The sequence below is a fragment of the Ambystoma mexicanum genome, chromosome 1p (assembly GCF_040938575.1).
Source record: "Ambystoma mexicanum isolate Mex_15411 chromosome 1p, UKY_AmexF1_1, whole genome shotgun sequence".
Classification (NCBI taxonomy): Eukaryota; Metazoa; Chordata; class Amphibia; order Caudata; family Ambystomatidae; genus Ambystoma; species Ambystoma mexicanum.
The window spans coordinates 951,899,100-951,922,126 of NC_090921.1; the positions used below are offsets into that span (position 1 = coordinate 951,899,100).

Genomic DNA, 23,027 nt, shown 5'->3' on the forward strand with positions numbered 1-23,027 from the left:
TTCTGTACATGCAATGGTTACTAGGCACATATTTATATCATAGAACATACAGGTTAGCTCCTTAAACATTTGTTTTACTCTATGTATTTGTCCAAGGGACTCTAGCAACGATAGCAGCAAATCAGGAGCATAAAGACCCAAAGACTATGGAGCGGGTAACAAGAGAATGGTAGGCGATTTGCCGTTGACACATCCCATTCTAACAATCTACAATTGTAGAAGTCTTGTGTGCCTTCAAGGCTATGTGTATTACTATATTTAATAGGGGAAAAAAGAAAGTATGCCTGTATTACAAACATAATTACTCTCTGGATTGCTGTTAATTCTCATATTGCAAAATCTGTAAGACAATTTGAAACAAAGGTTTGTTTCCAGTTGGTATTTTTTCTTTTACTTATGACATTGCAGTCCCCCCTCTAGGCTAGGCCACCATTGCACACCATAGATAAGAGCACCGTCTTCGCCCAAGCAGGACATGTTCAGCATTTGGTTGACTGCAGAGAGGAATTTATCTGTTCAATATTAACACAGAAGCTTTACGGGTCATTGTGGGCTGGTCAATTTGCCAACTCCAAAGACACGTCCAGCATCCTTCTCACAGATGATTGGATATTTGCAAATTGATGGACAGCAGGTGGATGGCATTATCATTTCATTGGCTGCAGGAATTAACTTTAACCTTTGCAGTGTACCTTTATCTTTGGGGCATAATTGATTTAAGGAAAACCGTGTGAGCCTTTTCACCCCCTGCATCTTCTGCTCAGGAAAGTGGGGGAGATAGGACATCATCTGACTGCCCACTCTGAGAAATGGGGGGGAATATGTCCACCCCCTATCTGCTCTGGTTCCTATGCCCCATCTCAATGTTATTTGAGACTGTCAAGGATGAAATATAGGAACTTCAAATAGATGGGATCCTGTTACAAACATGGGACCTGATTCACAGCCCGTTTTCCTATGGGATTGCACCATTATAAAACCCTTCTGTGAATCAGGCCCATTGTATTTAATATGTTATATTCACATCAAAGTCTCAATACTGGCATATCTTACTGGCTGATTTATTCACAAACACCTTGAGCAGATGGGAGTCGTTCAATTCATGGTTGGTCAGTAATGTTTTGAAAATTAATATAAATATTTGGTGGGAAAGCCAATTTGCAAAGCCAGACCTATTGTCTTTGAAAATTATAGTTTTTTCAGTCTCAAACCTCATCGGGTTAGAAGCCCGAGGTTGTGGGACTGTGACACCAAACAAGGAACTGGATGAGAAATAGTGAGCCATAAACTAAGACATTTCTGTTTTCCGTGATGGGTCATTTGGGTTTTACTCAGATTGAGCTCCAGCCTATTTAGGTTCATCCAGTTATACACCGCAGACAAGCACGAAGAACAAGTCCAAAGTGGTGAAGAAAGGCCACCTTCGAGATATAGCAAGATCTGTGTATCATCTGAAAAAGTAAAAAAAAAATTCCAAAAGAATGTAACTATTTTGCCAATGACTGAGCATATACATTAAACAAAAGCAGAGGCAGGGCAGAGCCCGTGGTGACTGCCCAAGATACAGAAATCTGACCAGATCGACATTAGTCCAAAGAGGCTGCCGGAGAGCTATTTTCTAGGAATGCTGTAATCCCATGGAAGGCATCACCATCCTTTATGCTGTCAGCAGCTTGGCCTTAGCTGGCTGAGCTTTCTTGCCATTGTAGCTGCCCTTTCAGCCCATTAAAATAGTTCTATGCCCTAAGCGAGTGCTGATGCGCTGTACGCGTTCAACGTGCAGCCACAGCTTTCATTCTGGGTGGGTCCACTTAACCTCTCGACCTCCTGGGGTCAGTACATAAGTACCATGGTTTGGGTGACGGTAAGAGCAGTTACAGTATTTTTCCAAAGTAGTGCCAGGTCACTGCTGTGGCAGAATGCGCTCTGCAGAAAGAGCTCCATCATTATTACTCTTAGTTTAAACAGTGGCCTCTCACAGTTTACCATGTAAGCACTCGCCAGTTCACCCACTACTGTACTTGTCTTCTTGGCTATTAGCGTCAAACCAATGATGTAGCAAATGGTTTATTTATCAGATAAAAGCAATAATTTTTACTTACAGTGCGGTTCAACCCAGAAAGAGCCCGTCTAAACATAGCATGCAAAACTAAAATATGGGCATAGGCGGTTTCCAAAGCATCAACATACTTACAAATCAAATGAATGTATCTTTTGTTTCAAACGTGTAAATGGCCTGGCCAGTTGGACACTTTGTCATCTGTGACTGTACTGCCACATATGACAAAATGCCATGGAGACACAGCGCCCTTCCCTTTGGAAATTGGCTTGGAGGAATTACCACTGGCAGATGATTCTGGCAAAGATACCATTCGTTGGAGGTATTTCTTCTTTTTTCCATCCAAATTTGTGATATATCACTGTACTTGGCCACTACTGCAATGCTCAGAATGATAGTGGGCCCCATTACGAGTTGGGTGGTATCCCGGTGGTAAATCCCCCAGAATACTGCCCAACAGAATTACTGTTACTGCCACTTAGTCTGGTGGAATTACCGCCAGATTACAAGTGGCGGCGGCGGGGTAAGCCCCATTTTTTCTTTGTCCATTGGATGCAATGTGGCTTTTTTTGGCAGAATGACCGTGGTGGATTTTCCACTGCAGTAATTCTCCCGATTTTGCAAATTTTTCGGCAGTGAGTTGGAGGATTTACCTCCAGAATGTTCCTTACAGACCCAACCTCTTAATTTGACATAGTGGTAAAGTTGGCGGTAATAGATTTACCACCAATATTACCACTTAATGGCATACTTGTAATGAGGCCCAGTGTCTTTAATGTATCGGTCCAAACAGTTGTCATTCTCTCTCATTCACATGTGCAGTGCCTGGGACATCTCAGAGCATCCCACATGACATGCATCATATCAACTACATATCTAAACCTTTATTTGGTACGATGTCCATTCATCCACATGCATTTTGTTGATGGACTTTTTGCTAATTTGTTTCTCTTGAAAAAAACATCGAAAAATATTAGGGGGCTGTCAGGAAGGGTATATAAGGGGTTCTGGGGTTGGGAATAGTGTTAGATAAATAGGGGGGCTGGGGAACCCCCCCCCCCAAAAAAATCCATGTGTTTTTTCGAGAAAAGAAATTTGGCAAAAAAGCCATCAAAAAATGCATGTCGACAAATGAACATAGAACCCTTTATTTACACCTTGTAACATTTGAAGCAGCTTTGGACCCTTCTTCTCCATCCTTCTATAAACTAATAATTTGAGGGCTAATCACCCATTTTGTCTTTGTGTTAGGATGGATTTCTAAACTCTGCTCTGATGAACAGAAGTTTATGAGGCCACCCTTGCTAATAAAACAGGGGACACTTCTGGGAGGATAACCAGACCAATTCACGGCAGCCTGGAGAGCAGTCAAGGCTAAGTCTTCTTAGGAGTAGTGCGGTTGATCAGAGTTCTTTGATGAGCATACACAGTGAAACACCAGGAATTATCATTCTAAAGAAGTATGAAAATATTCTATTTATTATGCCCAAGAATAAACACAAATTAATAATGAAAAGCAATGTAAAAATACCACACAAGCAACACACTACATAAAATACATACAGTCACTGGAGTCAATGCTATAAAGTTGGAAACTCCACCAATACCTGTAAATAAAAGAGCAGGTATTCTTCATAGCATAGACAGCCTTCAGAAATGGAAAACTCGAACTTTTTAAGCCCAACCATACGATGAATGAAGCCTTGTGCTCAATGTTCGATGCATGCGTAAAAGCACTCAGTCGTCCGTAAATGCACAAGAGTACTTCTCTAAGGAGCTGGCAAAGTTAGGGGCAAGATTCTGAAGGGTGAAAACGGGTTCCAAGAATCAGTGGAAGATCTGTTGCAATGAACAAAGCTATTCCCAACTTTCAGAGGGCGTTAGGAAGCAGACGCTACCCAACTCAAGGAAAGGACCACAAGGGATCCTCTGTGCATAAAATGCAATAGATGAACAAGTGCCCACTAGTAAGTGGTTTCAGTAATCACCGCCTTTATCTCAGGTTTGGTCCAAACTTGGAAGGTCTGGAGGGGGTCATCAGAGGTTCAAATTCCCACCCTTGGTTTGGCTGCAAAGTGCACAGGCACTGCGGGTGCAGATGCGGCCCAGTTTATGACAGGAGCTGTATTTCTAGTCTCGGTTGAAGAGCAAAAGAAACACCAATGCAGCTGGTCTCGGGAAGGAAGGCAGGAAAATCGCCTTCAACGACCGTCAGTGACGCAGGGGCACCCAACTCTCGTGATCTGATGCAACCTTCTTGCTTGAAGCCCAAAGGACAATGGGACAATTAAATTCAGTGAAAAGGTGCTCTGCAGTGCTTGCTAGGATTCCCCATGGTTTCGAGGCAAAACTCGATGCGACAATGCTCCTGCATGGGTGTCAAGGTTTGAGATGGACATTCCACTGGATGGCCCAGGAACACTTCCGAACAAGCTCATTTGCAGGGCAACCAGGAGGTGTTGAGAGGGATTGGTCCCACCACTCCAAGTTTTGAAGCACCTTGACAGGTCTTCGGAGATCGAGCGTAAAGCAGGGCTCTACTGGGGACAACAGCGGGCTCAGGGTGCCAACCTTCTTCAATGTGGTTCCGGATAGTTCTTGGATCTGCTCGGCTCTTCTAGATACTAGGCTCTGTCTACAGGTAGATTCAGACCTGTTGCTGATCTGCCGGTCTGCATTCAGGACCCCTCCTCATATCCACAAGTCCGTTGAGTGCTCACACCCAGCCGGCCAATGAGGATCTCTGCCCCACTCATGCACGGCAGTAGTGGTACAATCAGGGACCACTGTGGCTCTCATGCTCTTATGCACACCAGGCATCGTGGCACCAGTAGTGTGGATTGGGACCAGACTGTCCCAGCCCAATTCCTGGGTACCCACGCATGTGACCTGCAGTAGCCCGCGAAAGAAGTGGATTTTTCGGGCAACTGCATGCCCAAATAATGATGTCCCGGGTCACAAAGCCCTGGGGTAAGGCCAACAGACAAAATTGCCAAAGAAGTAGACAAAAGACCTTGTGGCATGGCCATGACGGACACTAGCCACAGTCATGAGCCAAATGTAAGCGCGGTATGGCTCGCTAAAAAGTTATAATAATACATGAAAAAGCTTCTGCTTGCACAAGTCTAGGCACATTGTCCAGTCACCAAAAAAATCCTTAGTGGATGGCTAGAGCTATAAAACACAAGGACCCCATTGCACGGTGATGTAATGTACTTTGAGCAATATTAACATGTTACCAAAATTGGCAACAAAGTCAAAAGACTAAGAGAAACAAAATGCCTCAGTACTGACAGCCTGAGGGACATGTCATTTTCCCAATAATGATGAGCGAAAGCCCAGGGGAGTGCAGCTGAAGGCTGTGCTCCACTGGCAAAATTTAGGACAGGCTGCTAAAACAGAAGCAAAAGGTTTGGGGGGTCCACAAATATAGAGGGAAAGTTGCCTTTTGAGAAATGTTCCTTAACAGTCAGTGGGGCAGCTATGGCACCATAGTCTGCCATGAAGTTCCTGTAATACCCAGTGAGGCACAGGAGTACTCTCACCTGGGTTTGTGTTGTGGCTTTAGTCCAGGCTTGTACTGTGTGTACCTTACTGGGAAGAGGCTGAATTCTACCTCCACCAAACTCCTGCCCAAGGTATACCACTGAGCTCTAACCATTTTGACACTTTCTGGCCTTTATAGTCAGGTGGGCCTTCTGAAGAGCCTGCAACACTATTACTAGGTGTCTCAAGTGGGGTTGAAGACTGCTATATCATCCAGATATACTATACATAATTCAACCAACACATTTGGAACATGGTTGACCAACCTTTGGAAAGTGGCAGGTGCATTTTTTTATCCAAATGGTATTACCCTGAACTGGTAAGAGAAGTCTTCTCCTTGGAATCTTCTGTCAGGGAAATTTGCCAATACCCTGCAGTGACATCACAAGTGCTGAGATTCCTAAAAGCACCCAGCTGGTCTACCAATGTGTCTGTTCTTGGTAGGGGGTGGGCATGTGTCTTGGTGACAGCATTCAGGGCCTTGTAATCCACACAGAACCTCAACTCAGAGGTACCGGCCTTTGGCACCAGAACCAAAGGACTGGCCCATGGACTACTGGAGGGTCAACCACCCCTAGATCCAACATCGTGTTCACCTCAGATTTGATGTGGGACCTTACTTTATCTGATATACTATAGCTCCTACCTTTGGAAGGCACACTATCTCGTGATAATTTCTTGTTTGCACCAAGGGGGCAAATCTGGAGTTAGTGATACCAAGGGGGAGAATTGCCTTGGCAAGGTTCTCACCTCACCTTGCTGCTGAGGAGACAGCTGAGAAGCCAATTTGATACCCTCAATGGAGCCATCTGAAGGAATGGCTTGGAGCAGATCAGGGAGGGGTTCAGATTCTTCTTCCTCTCTGTCTGATGCAAAAAACAGAGTGGCCATTTCAATCCTAGTAATGAATGCCTTCAGCCTATTTACATGGAACACTTTAGGGGCTTGACCAGGCCTCCCAAAGTCCACTAAACAGTTCCCCTTAACAAGTTGCTCCACAACTTTGTAAGGGCCTGACCATGTATCCTGTAGGGCCCTAGGCCTGATGGGATTCATAATAAAGACTTCCTGGCCTGGGGGAAATGTGCAAGTGATGCTTTCTGGTTGTACTAATGTTTGACCAATGCCTGACCAGCCTACAACTTGCGACTAGCCTGAGCCATCAGTAAGGACATCCTCTTTCTCAAACTTAGCACATAGTCCACTACATTAGGAGTGACAGGAGGTATGGGGAGGTCACATCCTTCCTTGACTATAGCCAGTGGTTCACTGACAGGGTGACAAAAGAGAGGCTCAAAGGGACTATAACCAACCCCTTTTTGAGGGACCTCTCTGTAGGCGAAGAGTAAGCATGGCAGAAGGAGATCCCACTTTCTCCTCTGAGGCTCCTCAAGAGCTCCAATCATGCTTTTGAGAGTTCTGTTAAATCTCTCAACTAATCCATTTGTCTGTGGATGATAAGCTGAAGAAAACGTATAGGAGACCCCACACTCCTTCCACATGGTTTGCATGTACTTGAACATAAAGTTGCTGCCTCTGTCAGACACAACCTCTTTAGGGAAGCCAACCCTGAAAATGCCAATTAATGCTTAAGTGGGATGGCTGCAGCGGTTCTAAGTTATTTTGTCGCGGGATTTTTCGTCGCAGGACTTTTCATCGCTGTTTTTGTATCGAAAAAAACACTGGTTTTTTGGGGGGGATACCCCCCCAAACCACCCTTTTTTTAATTATTCCCTTTCACCCACAAATATTTATTTCATTTTTAAACCCCCCCCCAAAAAAAAAGATGATTTTTTTCGATAAAGAAAACGGCGATGAAAAGTCCCGCAATGAAAAATCCCACGGCAAAAGAACGGTATACCGGCTGCAGGATATCTGGTGGCATGGTCAACACCAGAACAAACCTGTAGCCAGAGGATGTTGGTGGGTCAAGGGGACCAACAATGTGAATCCCTTCCCTCTCAAATGGTAAACCCATTATAAGGAGTGGTACCAGTGGAACCTGAATTGTTGCATCACTTGTGTGGCACCACTCCTGCAGTGGCTATCTATCTGGTCCCCCATGTTGGCCCTTACTAAACACTACACCTTCAGCAACCAAGCTTTGCAGTTCAGGATGGTCATGAGGTTTGAGCATTTCAGGCAGCCCCTCTTCCTCATCAGATTCAGGGACTTGGCTAACTGCCTCCACCTCAGTGGTAGGTGAGTTGGGGGAGTATTCTCTTTCGCACTTTTGAATTCTTTACTCCGTTAGCCTTGGGTTTCCTCTTTGGCTTTAGCTCAGCCTTGGACTTGACTAGGGAAGCCTTGGTCTGAGACCTAGCGCAGTGTTGTTCTGCTTGTTGTTCTGCTCTATCAACCAGAATACCTAAGTCTCTGAGATCATTCCTTGCCTATGAACACTCACTGGTATCCTATCTACTCCACCATTCACATCTAGAGTTACAGGCATAACTGTGAATTGGAGAGGGAGGCTATCAAACAACTTAATGAGCACAAGTGGGGCTCCGACTAGCTCCTCTGGGTTTACCAAAGTGGACTCCACTGCAGTGCTTCTGACCCCAGTGTCCATCATGGCAGAGGTTTCTACACCATTTAACATAACACTATCATTAAAGTAATGCTTTGTGTTATCGGGGATGGAGGCATTTGCCTCAGCTACTCTAGGTTCCTAGTGTCCCAGGGAAACTAAGACTACATCTGATCCTATCCCACAGGGTAAGGAGTCAGAAGAGAAGGATGCCCCTGTGAGTGTTTCAACCTTATCATGAGAAAAGGTGAGATTCACAGAGAGGACCCCAAGGTTTTGACCATACATCTGGGGCCCCCCTTCACATGGTCATTGGCTCCACAAGCCACACAAGATCCACTGGGTATTGGGACAAAGGGAGGCTTAGGATAAGCTAAGCTCGGCTTTGGATGATTAGTCCCACTAGCCTGTGTGACTTACTCTTTTAAAAATTTTATGGCCCTGAGTTGTCCCACCCTCTTTCTCTTTTTGCTTCTTTCCTTTCTGCTTCCCAGGCACAGGCTTGTCCTTATGGGTCACTCTGTGGGATACCCATAAATCTGCTGCAGTGGCCAACTTCTTTCTCTTTAGAGTCAACCAAATGCTGCTTAAGCTCAGGGGAACATGAGGCCAAAATATGTGTCAGCATAACCAAATGAATCCTGCCCTCAAAAGTGGTGACCTTATAACCTTCTGTGAGGAATTCGACCATCAACATGGTGGGTGTGCACTCGCATGGGCTTTTTTGATATTTTATTAAGGAAATTGAATGATGGGAGATCAACCTCGGAAAATGGGTGGGGCTAAACTGCACACATTTTCCTATGCTCACTGCGCAACAAATACATAGATCTGTGTACTCTGGGTGGACACTTCCTACAGGCACCACCCTCAGCCCCACGTCCCATTTAGTTGTTATGTGACAGTCTGGGAAGCATCTCAAAAGAGAAGGCCAACACTTTACTCTGGCCATGGCTCCATGGATCCGCCTGCCTGTTATCAGTACTGCTGGTGGCAGCACATACTGATGAGAGTTAATTGAGACAGGCCTGCGAGAGGCCTGGTCGCAAAACTGACAAAGGACAGGAAACCCCAATATGCATCTGTGTCTCCCTGAAATTATCTCCCACCCCTCAGTATCAAGGGCAGTAAAGTGTCATGTCTGGTACATATGTTTACAGTAGGCAACCCCCATTCAGAGGGTAGGAAGGAGTATGTGATTTGATGGAGACAGAAAGTCTGTTCTCGAAACAACTTCAAGGGGGACCTGCCTTTAATCAGGAACCACAGAGAGAACCTTTGATCCACAACAGACAAGAACATGGGTGGGACTTAGTAGTACATGTTTTCACCCCTTTACCTTTCCTTTTGCAAAGCACTCAGGTTATGACCTCACGCATAACAGACAATTGTTGGTGGGGACCCAGGATTGGTTAATTAAGGTAGGCTTAGACTACACAAATCACTGGGACCCATTTGGCTTTAAAAGAGGGTTGAACCCCTCTTTTGCCAGATCATCAAAAGACTTCACAAGGAGTAAAAAGAATTACGAATTTGGACCCTGGCTGAAGATACAGTCTGCCTTACAGCTTCCACAAGTGAAGGAAGGCCAGGATTTCCAACAGGGAAGATCCATCCCCTAAACATCTCCCAGGGAACAGAGGGAGATATTGAATCCAGAGGACCCTCTTGCAGCTACAGAACCTATACCCAGCCAGCACACAGCATGCCCTGTTAGGCCCTGCAAGCAAGCTTCATAGGTGGGAAGCACCAGAGAGTCTCTGAACTGAAAGAAGGACAAGGCCACTGCCTTCAACAATCTCCTCAGCTTTGGGCCATCTGCCTGAAAGTTAAAGGACGACACGGGCCCAGCAAAGAAGCTAGGAGGAGTGCACTGACAAGCAAAAACCAGCGTCCACTTGAAAAGAAATTTTCGAGACAGTCGAGCCCCTCGAGCTGCATCCGACTGCACCCTTGACTGTTGTCATGCCGCAGTCACTCAAAGCCATCCAAGACGCCTCGAGCAGTGCTTCAGACCCGCCAATCAGCGCAGAGACAATGATTCCTGACCCGAAGCAACCATGCAGGCCAGCCTGCAGCTGCCTGTCTGCCTCGCTTGCCAAACTGCCTGCCGCCTGATACCCGCAGCTGTCTCCCGTCTTGAACTCTGTTGCAGAAGCTGCAAAGCACACTGAAACCGACTCAACCCTGTCAAGCACTAAGAACTGGTCCTTCTCCGAAGGCGCCTAGTGACATTTTATGACCCATTGTTCCTTTTGAGATGAGACCAAGTATCCTTGAACATTGTGATTAATTATTTTACCAACTACCCTCCTGTCAGTATTCAGAGTGCATCCCTTTCCTTCTTGAAACTGTCCTCTGTATTCCGCTACAGGGTGGGTCGTATTTTGTCGTGTGCTAGAACTGTCTGTTGTGATAATAATGAAGTACATATTTTTATACAACCTTGACTGGACAGTCCCTTTTATCATTGGTTAATAATTGCATTTTCGCAGTGTTGCAACTAACCAACCATCCACCCACAACCTTGCAGAGATAAACCTGACATTCGGTCCATGTTAATAAAATTGGACAAGAAGGTTTATAATACACTTGTGTTTCCAATCCGTTCGGATCCCTTCTGGTGTACTAGAGCTGTGGGGCTGATTGATCGTTTAGAAACCAATATTCATCCCTGGACCACTGGTGCCGTGGAAGTTGATTCGTCACACCTTCCACCCAACCAGTCATGTTTTTTAAAGATTAATTAACATATGTGACTCAAGTACTACCTTCTCTTTTCTTTTACTCCCTGAATATTTTCAAGTATTGGGAGTCTTCCCAAACTTTAAGATCTGGGTTTGCTTCGATTGTGCAAAATCTTTTCTCTCAGTCTTTGACATTTCCACAACAGCACTGCAGCCAGAGTGGGGCATTCTATGGAATAACCATGCAATCTGCCCAGCATCTACTACTTCTTGTCCTTCACATGCATACCCAAACGCAGTCAGCCAGTTCATGATGTCATTTATTTCATCATACTCACTGTGCAGATGTTTAGGAAATCTAGGATGTGAGGAGGGGCCAAAACCCTTCCCAGACCCTCTGGAGGAGCTGTTGGCAGCTTGAAAGTTGACAAGCTCCAGATGATGTTCCCTATCTTTCTGTTACTCCACATTCTCCATCTCCAGCTTTGCTATGTTGAACTCCAGTCCTTATTCTCTAAGCCTAATCTTTTGTCTCTTGAGTTCCGGCACAGCCTCAGCCTCCGAGGATGTAGGTGACACATTCGACTGAACATCATCCTCCTCATCCTCTCTCTCTGTATGATGGTAGCAACAGCCATATCATGACTGTTACTGGGAGCAGTCCCAGCTGCTTCTGCACTATCATAGGAGGGAGAAGTGTAATTCTGCTTTCATGACAATCTACAATCTTTTGGATCAGTTCAGTTATTGTGCCAGAGGTAGTGATACCTATCTCAGCACACAGCCTTCTTAACGTTTCAGACTTAGGCACACCTAAAGTAATAGCTGTGACTGATTCCATTTTATAAATTGAGCAGGTGGTTTACAATTACCAGCTAACGAACATCACTGTGTTACTCTGTAACTGTAATGCAGGCACTACATCAGTGTGCAACACCGAAGTACCTCGGTTCTTATTCCACCACTGTACACCAATTTGTTAGAATGGATTTCTAAACTTTGCACTGGTGAAAAGAGGTTTAGGAGGCCACCCTGGTTAGCGAACTAGGGAACACTTCTCAAAAGATAGCCAGACCAATTCACGGTAGCTTGTAGAGCAGTTAAGGCTAAGTCTCAGGAGTAGTGGGTGTGATCAGAGGTCTTTGATGAGCACACACAGGGCATGATTCACAGAGAGTTTTCCAATGGGATTTGTGCCATTTTAAAATGCTTCTGTGAATCAGACCCACAGTGACAGAACTATGAAAATGTACTATTTTTTAGGCCCAAGAATAAATACAAATGAATAATGAAAAGCAATGTAAAATATATACAGTCACTGGAGTCAAAACGATAAAGTTGGAAACTCCATTAATACCTGTAAGTGAAAAGAGCAGGCAATCTTTATAGCATAGACAGTCTTCAGAAATGGAAAACCCTAACTTTATAAGTCCAACCCTATGATGAATGGAGCCTTGTGCTCAATATTCGATGTGTGCGTAAAAACACTCAGTCGTGCATAAAGATACAAGAGTACTTCTTTAAGGAGCTGGCGAGGTTAAGGGTGGTATTCTGAAGGATGGAAACAGGTTCCAAGAGTCAAGGAGGATCTGCTGTGATGAACAAAGCTATTCCCAGCTTTCGGAGGGCTTTAGGAAGCAGACCTAACACAAGCCAAAGAGAGGACCACAAGGGATTCTCTGTGCATAAAATACAATGGACGAACAAGGGTCCACCGTTAAGTGTTTTCAGTTCTCACCGCCATTATCTCAGTTTTGGTCCAAACTTGGCAGATCTGAGGTTCAATTGCCCACCCTTGGTTTGGCTTCAAAGTGCACAGGTGCTGCAGGTGCAGATGTGGTTTGCAACAGGAGCTCTATCTCTCGTCTCAGTTGAAGAACAAAGAAAACACTGATACAGCTGGTCTCAGGGTACAGGAAGAATGCACAGTGATATAAGGGCACCCAAATCTTGCAATGTTATGCAGCCCTCTCATGGCCCAAAGCAGTTGGGATGTCAAAATTAGGTGAAAATGTGCTTTGCAAGCTAGGACTCCCCAAAGAGGTAAAACTCGATGTGATGACGCTCCTGTTTGGGTGCAAAGTTTTGAGTTGGACAGTCCACTGGATGGCCCAGAAACACTTCCGAACAAACTCTTTTGCAGGGCAACCAGCAGGCATTGAGACTGATTAGTGTGGGTCCAGTTTGCAACAGGAGCTGTATCTTTCGTCTTAGTTAAAGTACAAAGAAAACACCACTGCACCTGGTGTCAGGAAGGCACACAGGAAAACCGCCTTCAGTGACCATCAGTGATCTGATGCAACCTTCTCTCTCACAGCCCAAAGAAGCTGGGATTCAGTGAACAGGTGCTCTGCAGTGTACACTAGGATTCCCCAAAGTTTCAAGGAAAAATGTGATGTGACAATGCTCTTGCATGGGTGCCAAGTGATTGGTCGCACCACTCCAAAGGTTTGAAGCACCTTCACATGTCTTCAGAGACTGAGCGCAAAGCAGGGCTCTACCGGGACAACAGCTGGCTCAGGGTGCCAACCTTCTTCAGCGTGGTGCAAGATCATCTGTGGTTTTGCTCAGCTCTTCTGGATACTTGGCTCTGTCTACAGATTGATTCGGACCTGTTGGTGATTAGCAGGTCAGCATTCTGGACCCCTCCTCATAGCCACAAGTCTGGTGGGTACTGGCACCCATCTGGCCAATGAGGAGCTATGCCCCACTCATGCATGCCAGCAGTGGTCCAATCACGGACCACTGTGGCTCTCATGCACACCAGACATCCTGGCACCAGTACTGTAGATTGGGACTGGGATGTCCCAACCCACTTCCTAGGTAACCACACACATCCTGCAGTAGCCCGTGAAAAAGCGGCTTTCCCAGGCAACTGAATGCCCACATGATGGAGTCCCGGGTCATGAACACCAGGGGGAAGGCCAACAAACAAAATGGCCAAAGCAGTAGACAAAAGAACTTGTGGCACAGCCATAACGGACACAAGCCACAGTCATGAGCCAAATGTAAGTGCTGTATGGCTCAGTAAAAAGTTATAATAATACACAAAAAAGCTTCTACTGCCGCTAGTCCACTCCTAGGCACATCGTCCAGTCACCAAAAAATCCTTAGTGGATGGCTATGACAGAAAAGCCAAGGGCCCCATTGCACGATACTGTAATCTACTTTGAGCAATGTTACAATTTTACCGAAAGTGGCAACCACGTCAAAAGACTAAGAGAAACAAAGTTTCTCAGTACTGACAGCCTGAAGGACATTTCAGTTTCCCTGTAATGATGAGCGAACACCAGGGGAGTGCAGCTGAAGCCTGTGATCCACTGGCAAACGTCAGGTCAGGATACTAAAACAGAAGCAAGATGTTGGTGTGGGGTGTCCACAAATATAGAGGGAAAGTGGCCTTTTTAGAAATGTTCCCTAACACTTTGTCACTCTGGCTAGTCTCTATCCTCCAAATAGTTCTGGAGCCTGATCCCTTCCAGAGGATTCCAAGTCCCTATTGGCCTCCGGTCTCTCTCACAGTCTACTTAAATCCATAATACCAGTGGTTGTGTTGTGTATCCCTTACCAGCACTCCAACAAATTCATGAATTCCCCACTCCTTATATGTGTGGGCATATTGCTGCAGCCATCTGCATGTCACATTCTGGGCTATCAGCGTCTCCCTGCTTCTTGCAGGGTCTGTAAAAGGATTGTCCTCTATCTGCTGCAGGCCTTCACCACAGTCACCCTGTTATGCCCTGCTGCTGTGGCCGCTCCTGCTTTATCTTTTGTCTTCATTGGAAATAACATTCCTTAAAACCGGCATCTCTAAACTGAGGTCCTCTATGAATTCAGCAGAACCACACAGACGTTGGACACTGATGTGAGAGGTACACGTTATTTCTGTCTCAGTCGTTAGAGACACACTTTTAAATATATGTGTTACTTTCTACCCCATTTTAATTTTCGCAGCTATTTAAGGGTTTGTCAGATCACTGCTAATCCGATTCCGCTGAGTGACACTAATTTACCATTTTTGTAAAAGTGGCATGCCCTTTATATGCATTATAAATTCTTGATTGTAAATGATACATTTAACAAATTGTTTCATTGATAAATGAATGATAATAACTCTGTTTGGGTCTACATGAAAATACGAACAAAACACGTATACAGTTCCTCATCAGCAGTATGTTAAATCATTCATTTATTGTATATAACAGCATTTATTGAATAAAGTACTCAATTGATTTTCGAGTATATTAACTAATTATTTTATTCATCTACAAAGGGACTTTTTAAGAGTGAATGAATGGATAAATTCATTAATGTAATTACCCATATTTCCTCCCAAGATTAGTTCAGTTTTACTCTTTATCATTGATATTGATATTGACAAGTGTTTCAGAGCGCAACAAGGCAAGGGAGGGGAACAGGGGAGAACAGAATAACGATCTTGCTAGGCCCAGTGACATTGAGAACGCGCAATCATTAGTTTGATTACATCTTATGTTTTACAGTTCAAGGAAATTATAAGTTGGCCTTAATGAATCGAAATTTGTGAAACACATGTTGGCTATTACACTATAATACCATATAAATGAAAAGTCTGTGGAAGGTTAAAACACAACTGGTGGGTGAATGGTATACTGTGATGAAGCAATTGATAAATGCACAAATATGAACTCTAATGACATTGCAGCCTGTTTTGATGTGGTGTTAACACCTGATCCGGCAGGCAGGATCGGATGTTATTGGCTCTGGGCCCGAGTTAAAGACCTGAGGGGATTGAGGGCCTTTATAGAGGGTTGCAGGGCCGATAACACCCGATCCGGCACACAGGAGAACATTTAAATGACAAGATGACAACATTTAAAAATAAATTAAATTGAGCTCGAGGCATTTCGGGATCACAATCCCTTCATCATGAGCGGGGAAATTCATCCATTGCATAAACTTCATGTATTGTTAGCTTCATTTCTAATCTATAACACAAAAGCAAAGTGATTTATCAGTGATATGTTTCTATCATCAGTAATGTATCATAAGTAGTAAATAGTTAAATAATTAAATGGTGTCACCTTCTACGTCACAGATTCCTCAAATCTTGATAGAATTAATGAGGTCATGTGTGGTATATGCAATTGATGAATTTCCTGCTCCCGATGAAGGGAATTCGATCCTGAAACACGTCAAGCTCAATTTTTTTTTTTAAATGTTGTCATGTATGATGTATGAATTTAATACTTCACATGCACAGCTGAAAACATTACATTTGTACTTGTTTTTCTCTAACAAGTGTCATAAAAAAATGTGAATTAATGACGTGATCATTCATCTATCTTAAGAAGTAACCACTGAGAATAATTCATGGAATACATTTTTGACCCTTCTATATAATTATTACATTTGACTGATAAACATCAGCACATACAGTGTGCAGGGGAGGCAAGTGTCCAATAGTCCAGGACACTGATTTTGAGTTTTCCTTCAACCATACCTGTAACGTGTATGATGCCTTTGTCTCCCGATCCAATGCTTTAATCGCAAACAGAAATCCTGACTCTGGATCGAGGCCAAAGATGCCCTCCTCATTCCCAGACAACTCCATATTGTAGTAGTTATCCGTCGTAAGGTTGATCTGAAACAGAATGATCCAATTATGCCAACGAGCCTACTTTATCACAGACTGCAGAGAGAAAAAACAATGGTTTCCCATTTTATGGGTGGTGCACAATTTACTAACTTTGTTTTTGGTTATGCCAGCTCCATTAAAAAACTAATATACACAATAATATTAGCTGATTGAACAATAATTTTGAAAAATAAGTGGGATATAGCAAAAATAGTACCACAATGAAGTTAACACCAATATGTATCACTTGATTGCCTGCGTACAATTGGTGTTTCATTCAACTACATCATAATAGGGAAATGTTGCAGTAGCAATACCATAATTTGAACCTGCAAACCAAGTTAGGATGCCATGAGCATTTGACTAATCAGACAATTCTTGGCCACACACCTTTGATACTTTGTTTGTTATTCCCACTAGAACATGATTACAAAAATAAACAGTCAATGCAAGGGAACTTAATTAGCCTTTTGTGCATTTCTTCGTGCATTGTTCAATATGTGTTAGACACAGAATCATTTATTTAATTGTGCTTGCTGGAGCCCAGCACTAAGATATGCACCTGTATCGTGTTGCAGCAATCTTCAATGAGATACGATTGAACAGCTGGCAATATGCATGGGCGTCGTTTTAGGGGAGGGACAAGGGTGTTTGTCCCCCCAACTTTCGTGGCACACCATGTTGTCCCCATTCATTTGGCAGGGGCACCTTTTCCTTTAGATATCATGCCCCCCCAACTTTTTCAGCAAAGTTACTCCACTGGCAATATGGCGTTATGTTTATCATTTGCAAAGCATTAAAAAGTATTGGTATATGAGCACTGGGAGTAAGCCATACATCATGGGATAGGTGAGCCCAAAGATCAGACTCTGTACAGTCATGACATGAATTACTGTCTAGTGCACTCTCTCACATTCTATTCAGTAACACTCGTTGATTCTTTCTGAAGATGGAGTCGGAACATAGAGTGCCCTCGCTTATACTGATGGCTTGTTTTTCTAGACTCATCACCAGTCAGTTTCCGTCGAGCCTTGAACATGCTAATTGTCCATTATTGGAATGTTGAACAAGTAATCAATAGTTCAAAAACCAAAACCATGCCTTTTCCCAACATTCACAACTTCGAACATGAAAAAGTATCCATATAGTTGGTTTAGAGTTCGTTCATCATACTAATTTGGAACTCCATACAAGGCCCATCAAGGAAAGAATGATGGTGGTATTTCGTGTTTTGCCTTGGCTCAAGCATATTAGCACCCTGTCAGGGGGAACTATCCAATCAGGTGGCTAGGAACACAGGCTTCAATCCCACCTGACAGCCGGCTCCCTCCCCGCCATCTTCCACCCACCCTCAGTCCCATTATTTTATTTTTGTGAAAATATATCTTACATAATACTACCTGATAGTAAATATTGGCCTAAGCACTGTAATATCGCATTGAATTAACCTGAAACAGGCTGACTATGCCGCCCTTTTGAGTTATCCACCATTTTGATTGACTCCTGCTTTCTGTCGCATGTTCAGAATTTGTGTTTTTGGCTTCAGCAGAACAAAATAACTTTCTGTTGTTTCATGATGTCAACATAGATAAGAATGTTGAAGCTGCTAAGGTGGATTGTTTATCCTACACTGAGGAACCATAGAGCTAAACAAAAGCTGTACTAATCAGTAATTTAGATACCATCTGTCCCAACAGTGCCTTCTCCGTTCAAAGAGCAAAGTAAAATAACAAATAGCTGAACGTGCTCTTTTGCAGAAATCCTTGTTTTCTCTCCTTGAAACTAACTGACTTTAAGCTTAAGAACAAATGATAGACAAATGTAAGCGAGTAAAATGAGGAATGTTACCTTTGTGTCTTGTATTTGGAAAACATGTGAAATGTTTGATGGAAAACGGTGAACTATGCAAAGTTGTTTAAGCATGAATTAGTTATGTAGTTAGGTCACGAACCCTAGGTAATGTATTGCATGAAGAGGGGTTGGACGATGTGTCCAAGGCTGTGAAAAATGTGTATAAATATGTGCATTTGTGGAATGTTCAGGACTCTCTCATCTCGCTGTGTCTGCTTGCACACACTGTGGGGTGTTGAGAGCCAGACAGCTTTTTGTGAATAAAAGTACAATTGTAACTTTGACCTTGTGACTGGTGTATTTCTATTATGTGGTAGTAAGCCTTGATGTTCTTTAATCTGGCAGACGTTGCCCAAATAGGGACCCTCAAGATTGATGCCACATCACTACGATGAAGACGAGGCTATCGTACCGGGATCGGAGAGTGACACAGCGCCCTGCAAAGTGAGATGCGATTCCTTCACAGTACTGCACGCCCAATACCTGGATGGTGGGCATGGTTTAGAGGTCATCACAACGAGGGTCCCTGTATCGAGGCTTGTTTGATGAAAACGCCAGCCAAGGCGATTTGATGTCTGATCTGACCTTTATTGGTTGAAACCCAGTGAGTCGTACCCTGATTCCTAAAAGTCCTGATATTTGTTTATTTGCAAGTGTTGTTTTTGCAAAAACAAACGTCGCCAGTAAGATTGTGATTGAACTATTCCTGGGAAATTGTCATCCTGCTTTGCAGTATTTGTCCGCAACAGAAGACAATCTTTGGAACATGGCCAAAAGGCGCCACCCTAATGGTCGCCGGCTTATCATATGTGTTGTAAGTACAGCCTGGGAGTTATCGTATTTAATGCTATTTGGCACAGACAGACTAGACATGTTCGCGAACATCAGTGGCCAGTTCATGGTAGTTTTGAAATTGCTCACCTAGAGCATTTAGAATCTGTATTGTTGAGAAAAAAGGCTAGGCCTGCAGCATTTGATGCAGTTAGAGATTGGAGGAAGGAAGCTATGCAGCAACTCAAAAGTAGAGAAAAGCATGCACCTAGACACATGACGAATGCTGAGAAAGCATTGTTGCATGATTAACAGAACCAGTCAGAATCCATTGGAGGTATGGACAGGGCTTTCCAACTAGATGTGCAAATGATATATCCCTCTGAAGCATTTCATACATCAGACAAGTTAATTAATAAACTATTGAATGAGCGTAGATCTGTTTCAACTGCACCGCCTCCTTATGTGCCTCCTCCCATTGTTGTTCCTCTTCCTCCCATTCTTGTTCCCCCTCCTGCACCTTCACCTGTGCCAACAGTGGCCATCCCCATAATTCCGTCTGTACCATCATTGGTATTTCCTCTGCTGCCTAGTGAACAAGATTTGTATGAACTCTCTTTGCCAGGTGGTTCAGATCCACCTGTAGTGGATGAACGGGTGGAAGCTGATCCAAGAATAGTGACTCATTGCACAGTACCTAAAGACAGAAAGAGAGAATTGTATATATGGGCTGGGAAGTACATAGAAGAGGGTAATGAATCGGCTGTTTTGGTTGCGATTTCTGATCAAGGGGGTATTCCTAAACAGAATTTTTTGATAGAACAGATAGGAACGTATTTAGTTGATGTATGGAGTGATTTGACGGACATGAATATCCCACAGGGGTTGCGGGATTTGAATGTCCTTGCCTGCTCAAGGGACACTGCGGCGAAAGTATTTGAGCATGTAGCAAAGGTATTTGAGTTTAAAAGGGAGCTAGATCGGTTTCAGAAAGATGAGATGGATGAAAATGGACGACAGGCTTCATATGTGCAGAAGCAATTTCTTCCTCCATTGAAACCAATGAGTGAAGAAATGCGCATTTGGCCAAGAGACCCTCTTAGATGGATTTCGGATGTTTCAATTTCTACCATTGAAGTGCATGACACATTTAGTCAGTGTGCTCCTGCAATACAAAGGAAAGTGTTACAGGTGATGGTTGCGTATTTACAGGATGATTGTATGAAGAAAATGGTATGTTGTCCCGCAGATTTGATGGTTGTTTATAAAAGAGAATTTTCACCCGATACTGCACTGACTTCTTTGTCACTCGATTTGGCCTTATTAATAGACATTCGGATTTGCCTTCTTTATATTTGCCGATGAGGGAGGTTCCTCTGACATTTGTTGCAAAAGCAGAGATTCCTGCTGATGCGTAGCATGAACAACTGACACTACTATTGAAGCACATTATATCTCACAGTTTTTCCATGTCCTGTTTTTTAAACAGGAATTGAACACCGTTAAGCAATCAATTCTAGATATTAGGAAGAATCCAACAGGATTTTATAAAGAAATAGAATCTGTTTTGCATTCATCAGTTTTCACGCTGGGTGATATAGATTTGTTGTTTCCCGTGATCCTTCCTGCTGATTTGTGGAAGCAGATTAGAACTGTAGATGATCAGGCAGGGATGGGTGATACATGGGATGCCTTAGTACAAGCAGAAAGGGAAAGGAAAGACAGTGAGAAACTGCCATAGGTGATACTGATGTTGCCAGATAGAATAGTGACTAAATTAAAAACTCTGGTTCCTGAAAAAAGAATTATATGGGATAAGCTTACAGCTTGCATGCAAGGGAAGTCAGAGGGTGCAACAGAGTATGTTAACAGATTTCAGTAGGTATTTTCGGATTTTAGTGGTCAAGATTTAAGTACAGAGCCAGGAAAGGGGTTGTTTGTTGATACATTTGTGTGTGGATTTTTGCTTTAAATCCAATCACAGATTATGATTTCTGAGAGTGCATGGCAAGCGAAAATCACAATCTGAAGTGTTACACATGGATCAGTATTATAAAAAAGGGTTAATACAGAGAATATGAAGGTGAAAAAGAAGAAGGTAGGCCTGAAAACTAGAGTGTTGTTGTAGCAAATAGCTAGAGGAGCCAGAGGTGGGAATACACAGTTCAGAGGCCAATTTACACTACAGTGTGGCGCACAACTGGGTCCCATCCACATAAACCAGTGTCATATTGTAGATAGGAGGGTCAATGGCGAGCACAATGTCCGCTCCTTCAGCAGAGATCAAATAGCACGTGTGGTGCCATGGATAGACGATCCAGAGGCTGTTCTGGGATAGGGGGTCCAGGTAGAAATCAGTTTACACAGAACCAACAGACACCATCACAAGATAATCAGCAACAGAGTGTTAATACTAGGAATATTTTTGATAATCCTTTGAATGTCTATTATTCTGAAGATTTTACATCTGATGATATACTGTTCTGTTAGAACAGCCCGAAGCAGGGTCTGGAATCGATACCTATTCCCATCAATCAGAAAGGGCCCTACATTGAAATGAAGGTGGGGAATAAGGAGCATCTCTTTTTGATAGACACAGGAGCACATAAGTGTTCCATTGATCAATCACAGGTTCCAGATATTCCACTGTCAGGGCAGAGCAACATTTCTGTAGGGTTCTCTAGTACGCCAGTGGTTAGTCCGGTCTCTCGGCTGGTACCAATTTCACTGGGACCATTCACTGATTCTTGTCCATTTCTATTGATGACAAATTGTGGCGAATTTATTCAAGAAACTGAATGCTGTGATTTACTGTTCTCCAGATGGAGTGTACTTAACGATTTTGCCCCAACAAACTTCTGTTCCACATTTTTTGTCTACACCTTTACCAACTGAATTAAATAAGTTTCCCACATGTTTATGGGCAGGCAATAACAATGATATTGGAATTTTACAGGTTGAGCCAGTTAAAATTGTTTTGAAGCCAGGTGTTAAATTGCTGTGTATCCCGCGGTAAAATATTTCGGTCAAAGGTGAACAGGCCTTAAAGAGTATTGTCTCTGGTTTCATACACCGAGGTGTGATTGAAGAAATTGCGGGGAGTGTGTGTAATAGCCCGATTTTACCAGTCTACAAGAAAGTGGATAAGGCGATTCCTTTTTGTTTTATAATTGATTTGCGTGCAATTAATAAGGTGGTTGCTCCACAGTTTCCGATTGTGCCCTATGTCACCACAATTCTGATTATGATTCCAGCCACAGCTACACATTTTAATGTTGTGGATTTGAAAAATGCTTTCTTTAATATTCCTGTGCATGTTGACAGCAGATATTTGTTTGCGTCCACCCTAGGGGGTCGCTCGTTCACATTCACTTGTGTACCGCAAGGGTACACTGAGAGTCCAAGTATCTACATTAAGCCATTGAAAGAGCAGCTTGATATGCTTGAGCTACCTTCCACGTGCACGTTGTTGCAATATGTAGATGATCTACTTCTAGCTGCTGATTCTGAAGATGCTTGCAAAGAGGGCACTGTGTTGCTGCTGATTCATTTAGCAGAGCATGGGCATAAGGCTTCATTGAATAAATTCCAGTATTGTTGACAGGAGGTCACCTATCTGGGCTATCTCCTGTCGAAGGGAAATACACAGAAGGAGGTCAGAGCTTTGATTGGCATGACTTCATATTGTAGACAGTGGATCCTGAATGTTTTGTTGTTGATAAAACCTATATTGGCACTGATAAAGAAGGGCATTTCTTTTCCTTTACCGTGGAACATGGATTGCCAGAACGCTTTTGATTTACTTAAAGCTGTGTTATGTTCAGCACCAGTTTTGGGCACACCAAATTAAGAAAAGGGCTTTGTTTTTTATGTGCATGAACATAATGGATGTGCTTTGGCTGTTTTCACACACGAACATGGGGGCAAGAATAGGCCATGCAGTGATTTTTCTTCCACGTTAGACAT

General features: G+C 43.4%; 1 protein-coding gene across 3 annotated transcripts in view; it reads right to left on the reverse strand.

Moving 5' to 3' along the window:
* The window catches only part of CDH16 (cadherin 16), a 1,158,846-nt gene that overhangs the window by 1,028,169 nt on the left and 107,650 nt on the right, over nucleotides 1-23,027 (reverse strand). For all 3 annotated transcript variants that reach the window (XM_069653297.1, XM_069653307.1, XM_069653286.1), the window contains exon 4: nucleotides 16,305-16,445. In XM_069653297.1, coding sequence (XP_069509398.1) covers nucleotides 16,305-16,445 — 141 coding nt within the window. The remainder of the gene's footprint in view (nucleotides 1-16,304; nucleotides 16,446-23,027) is intronic.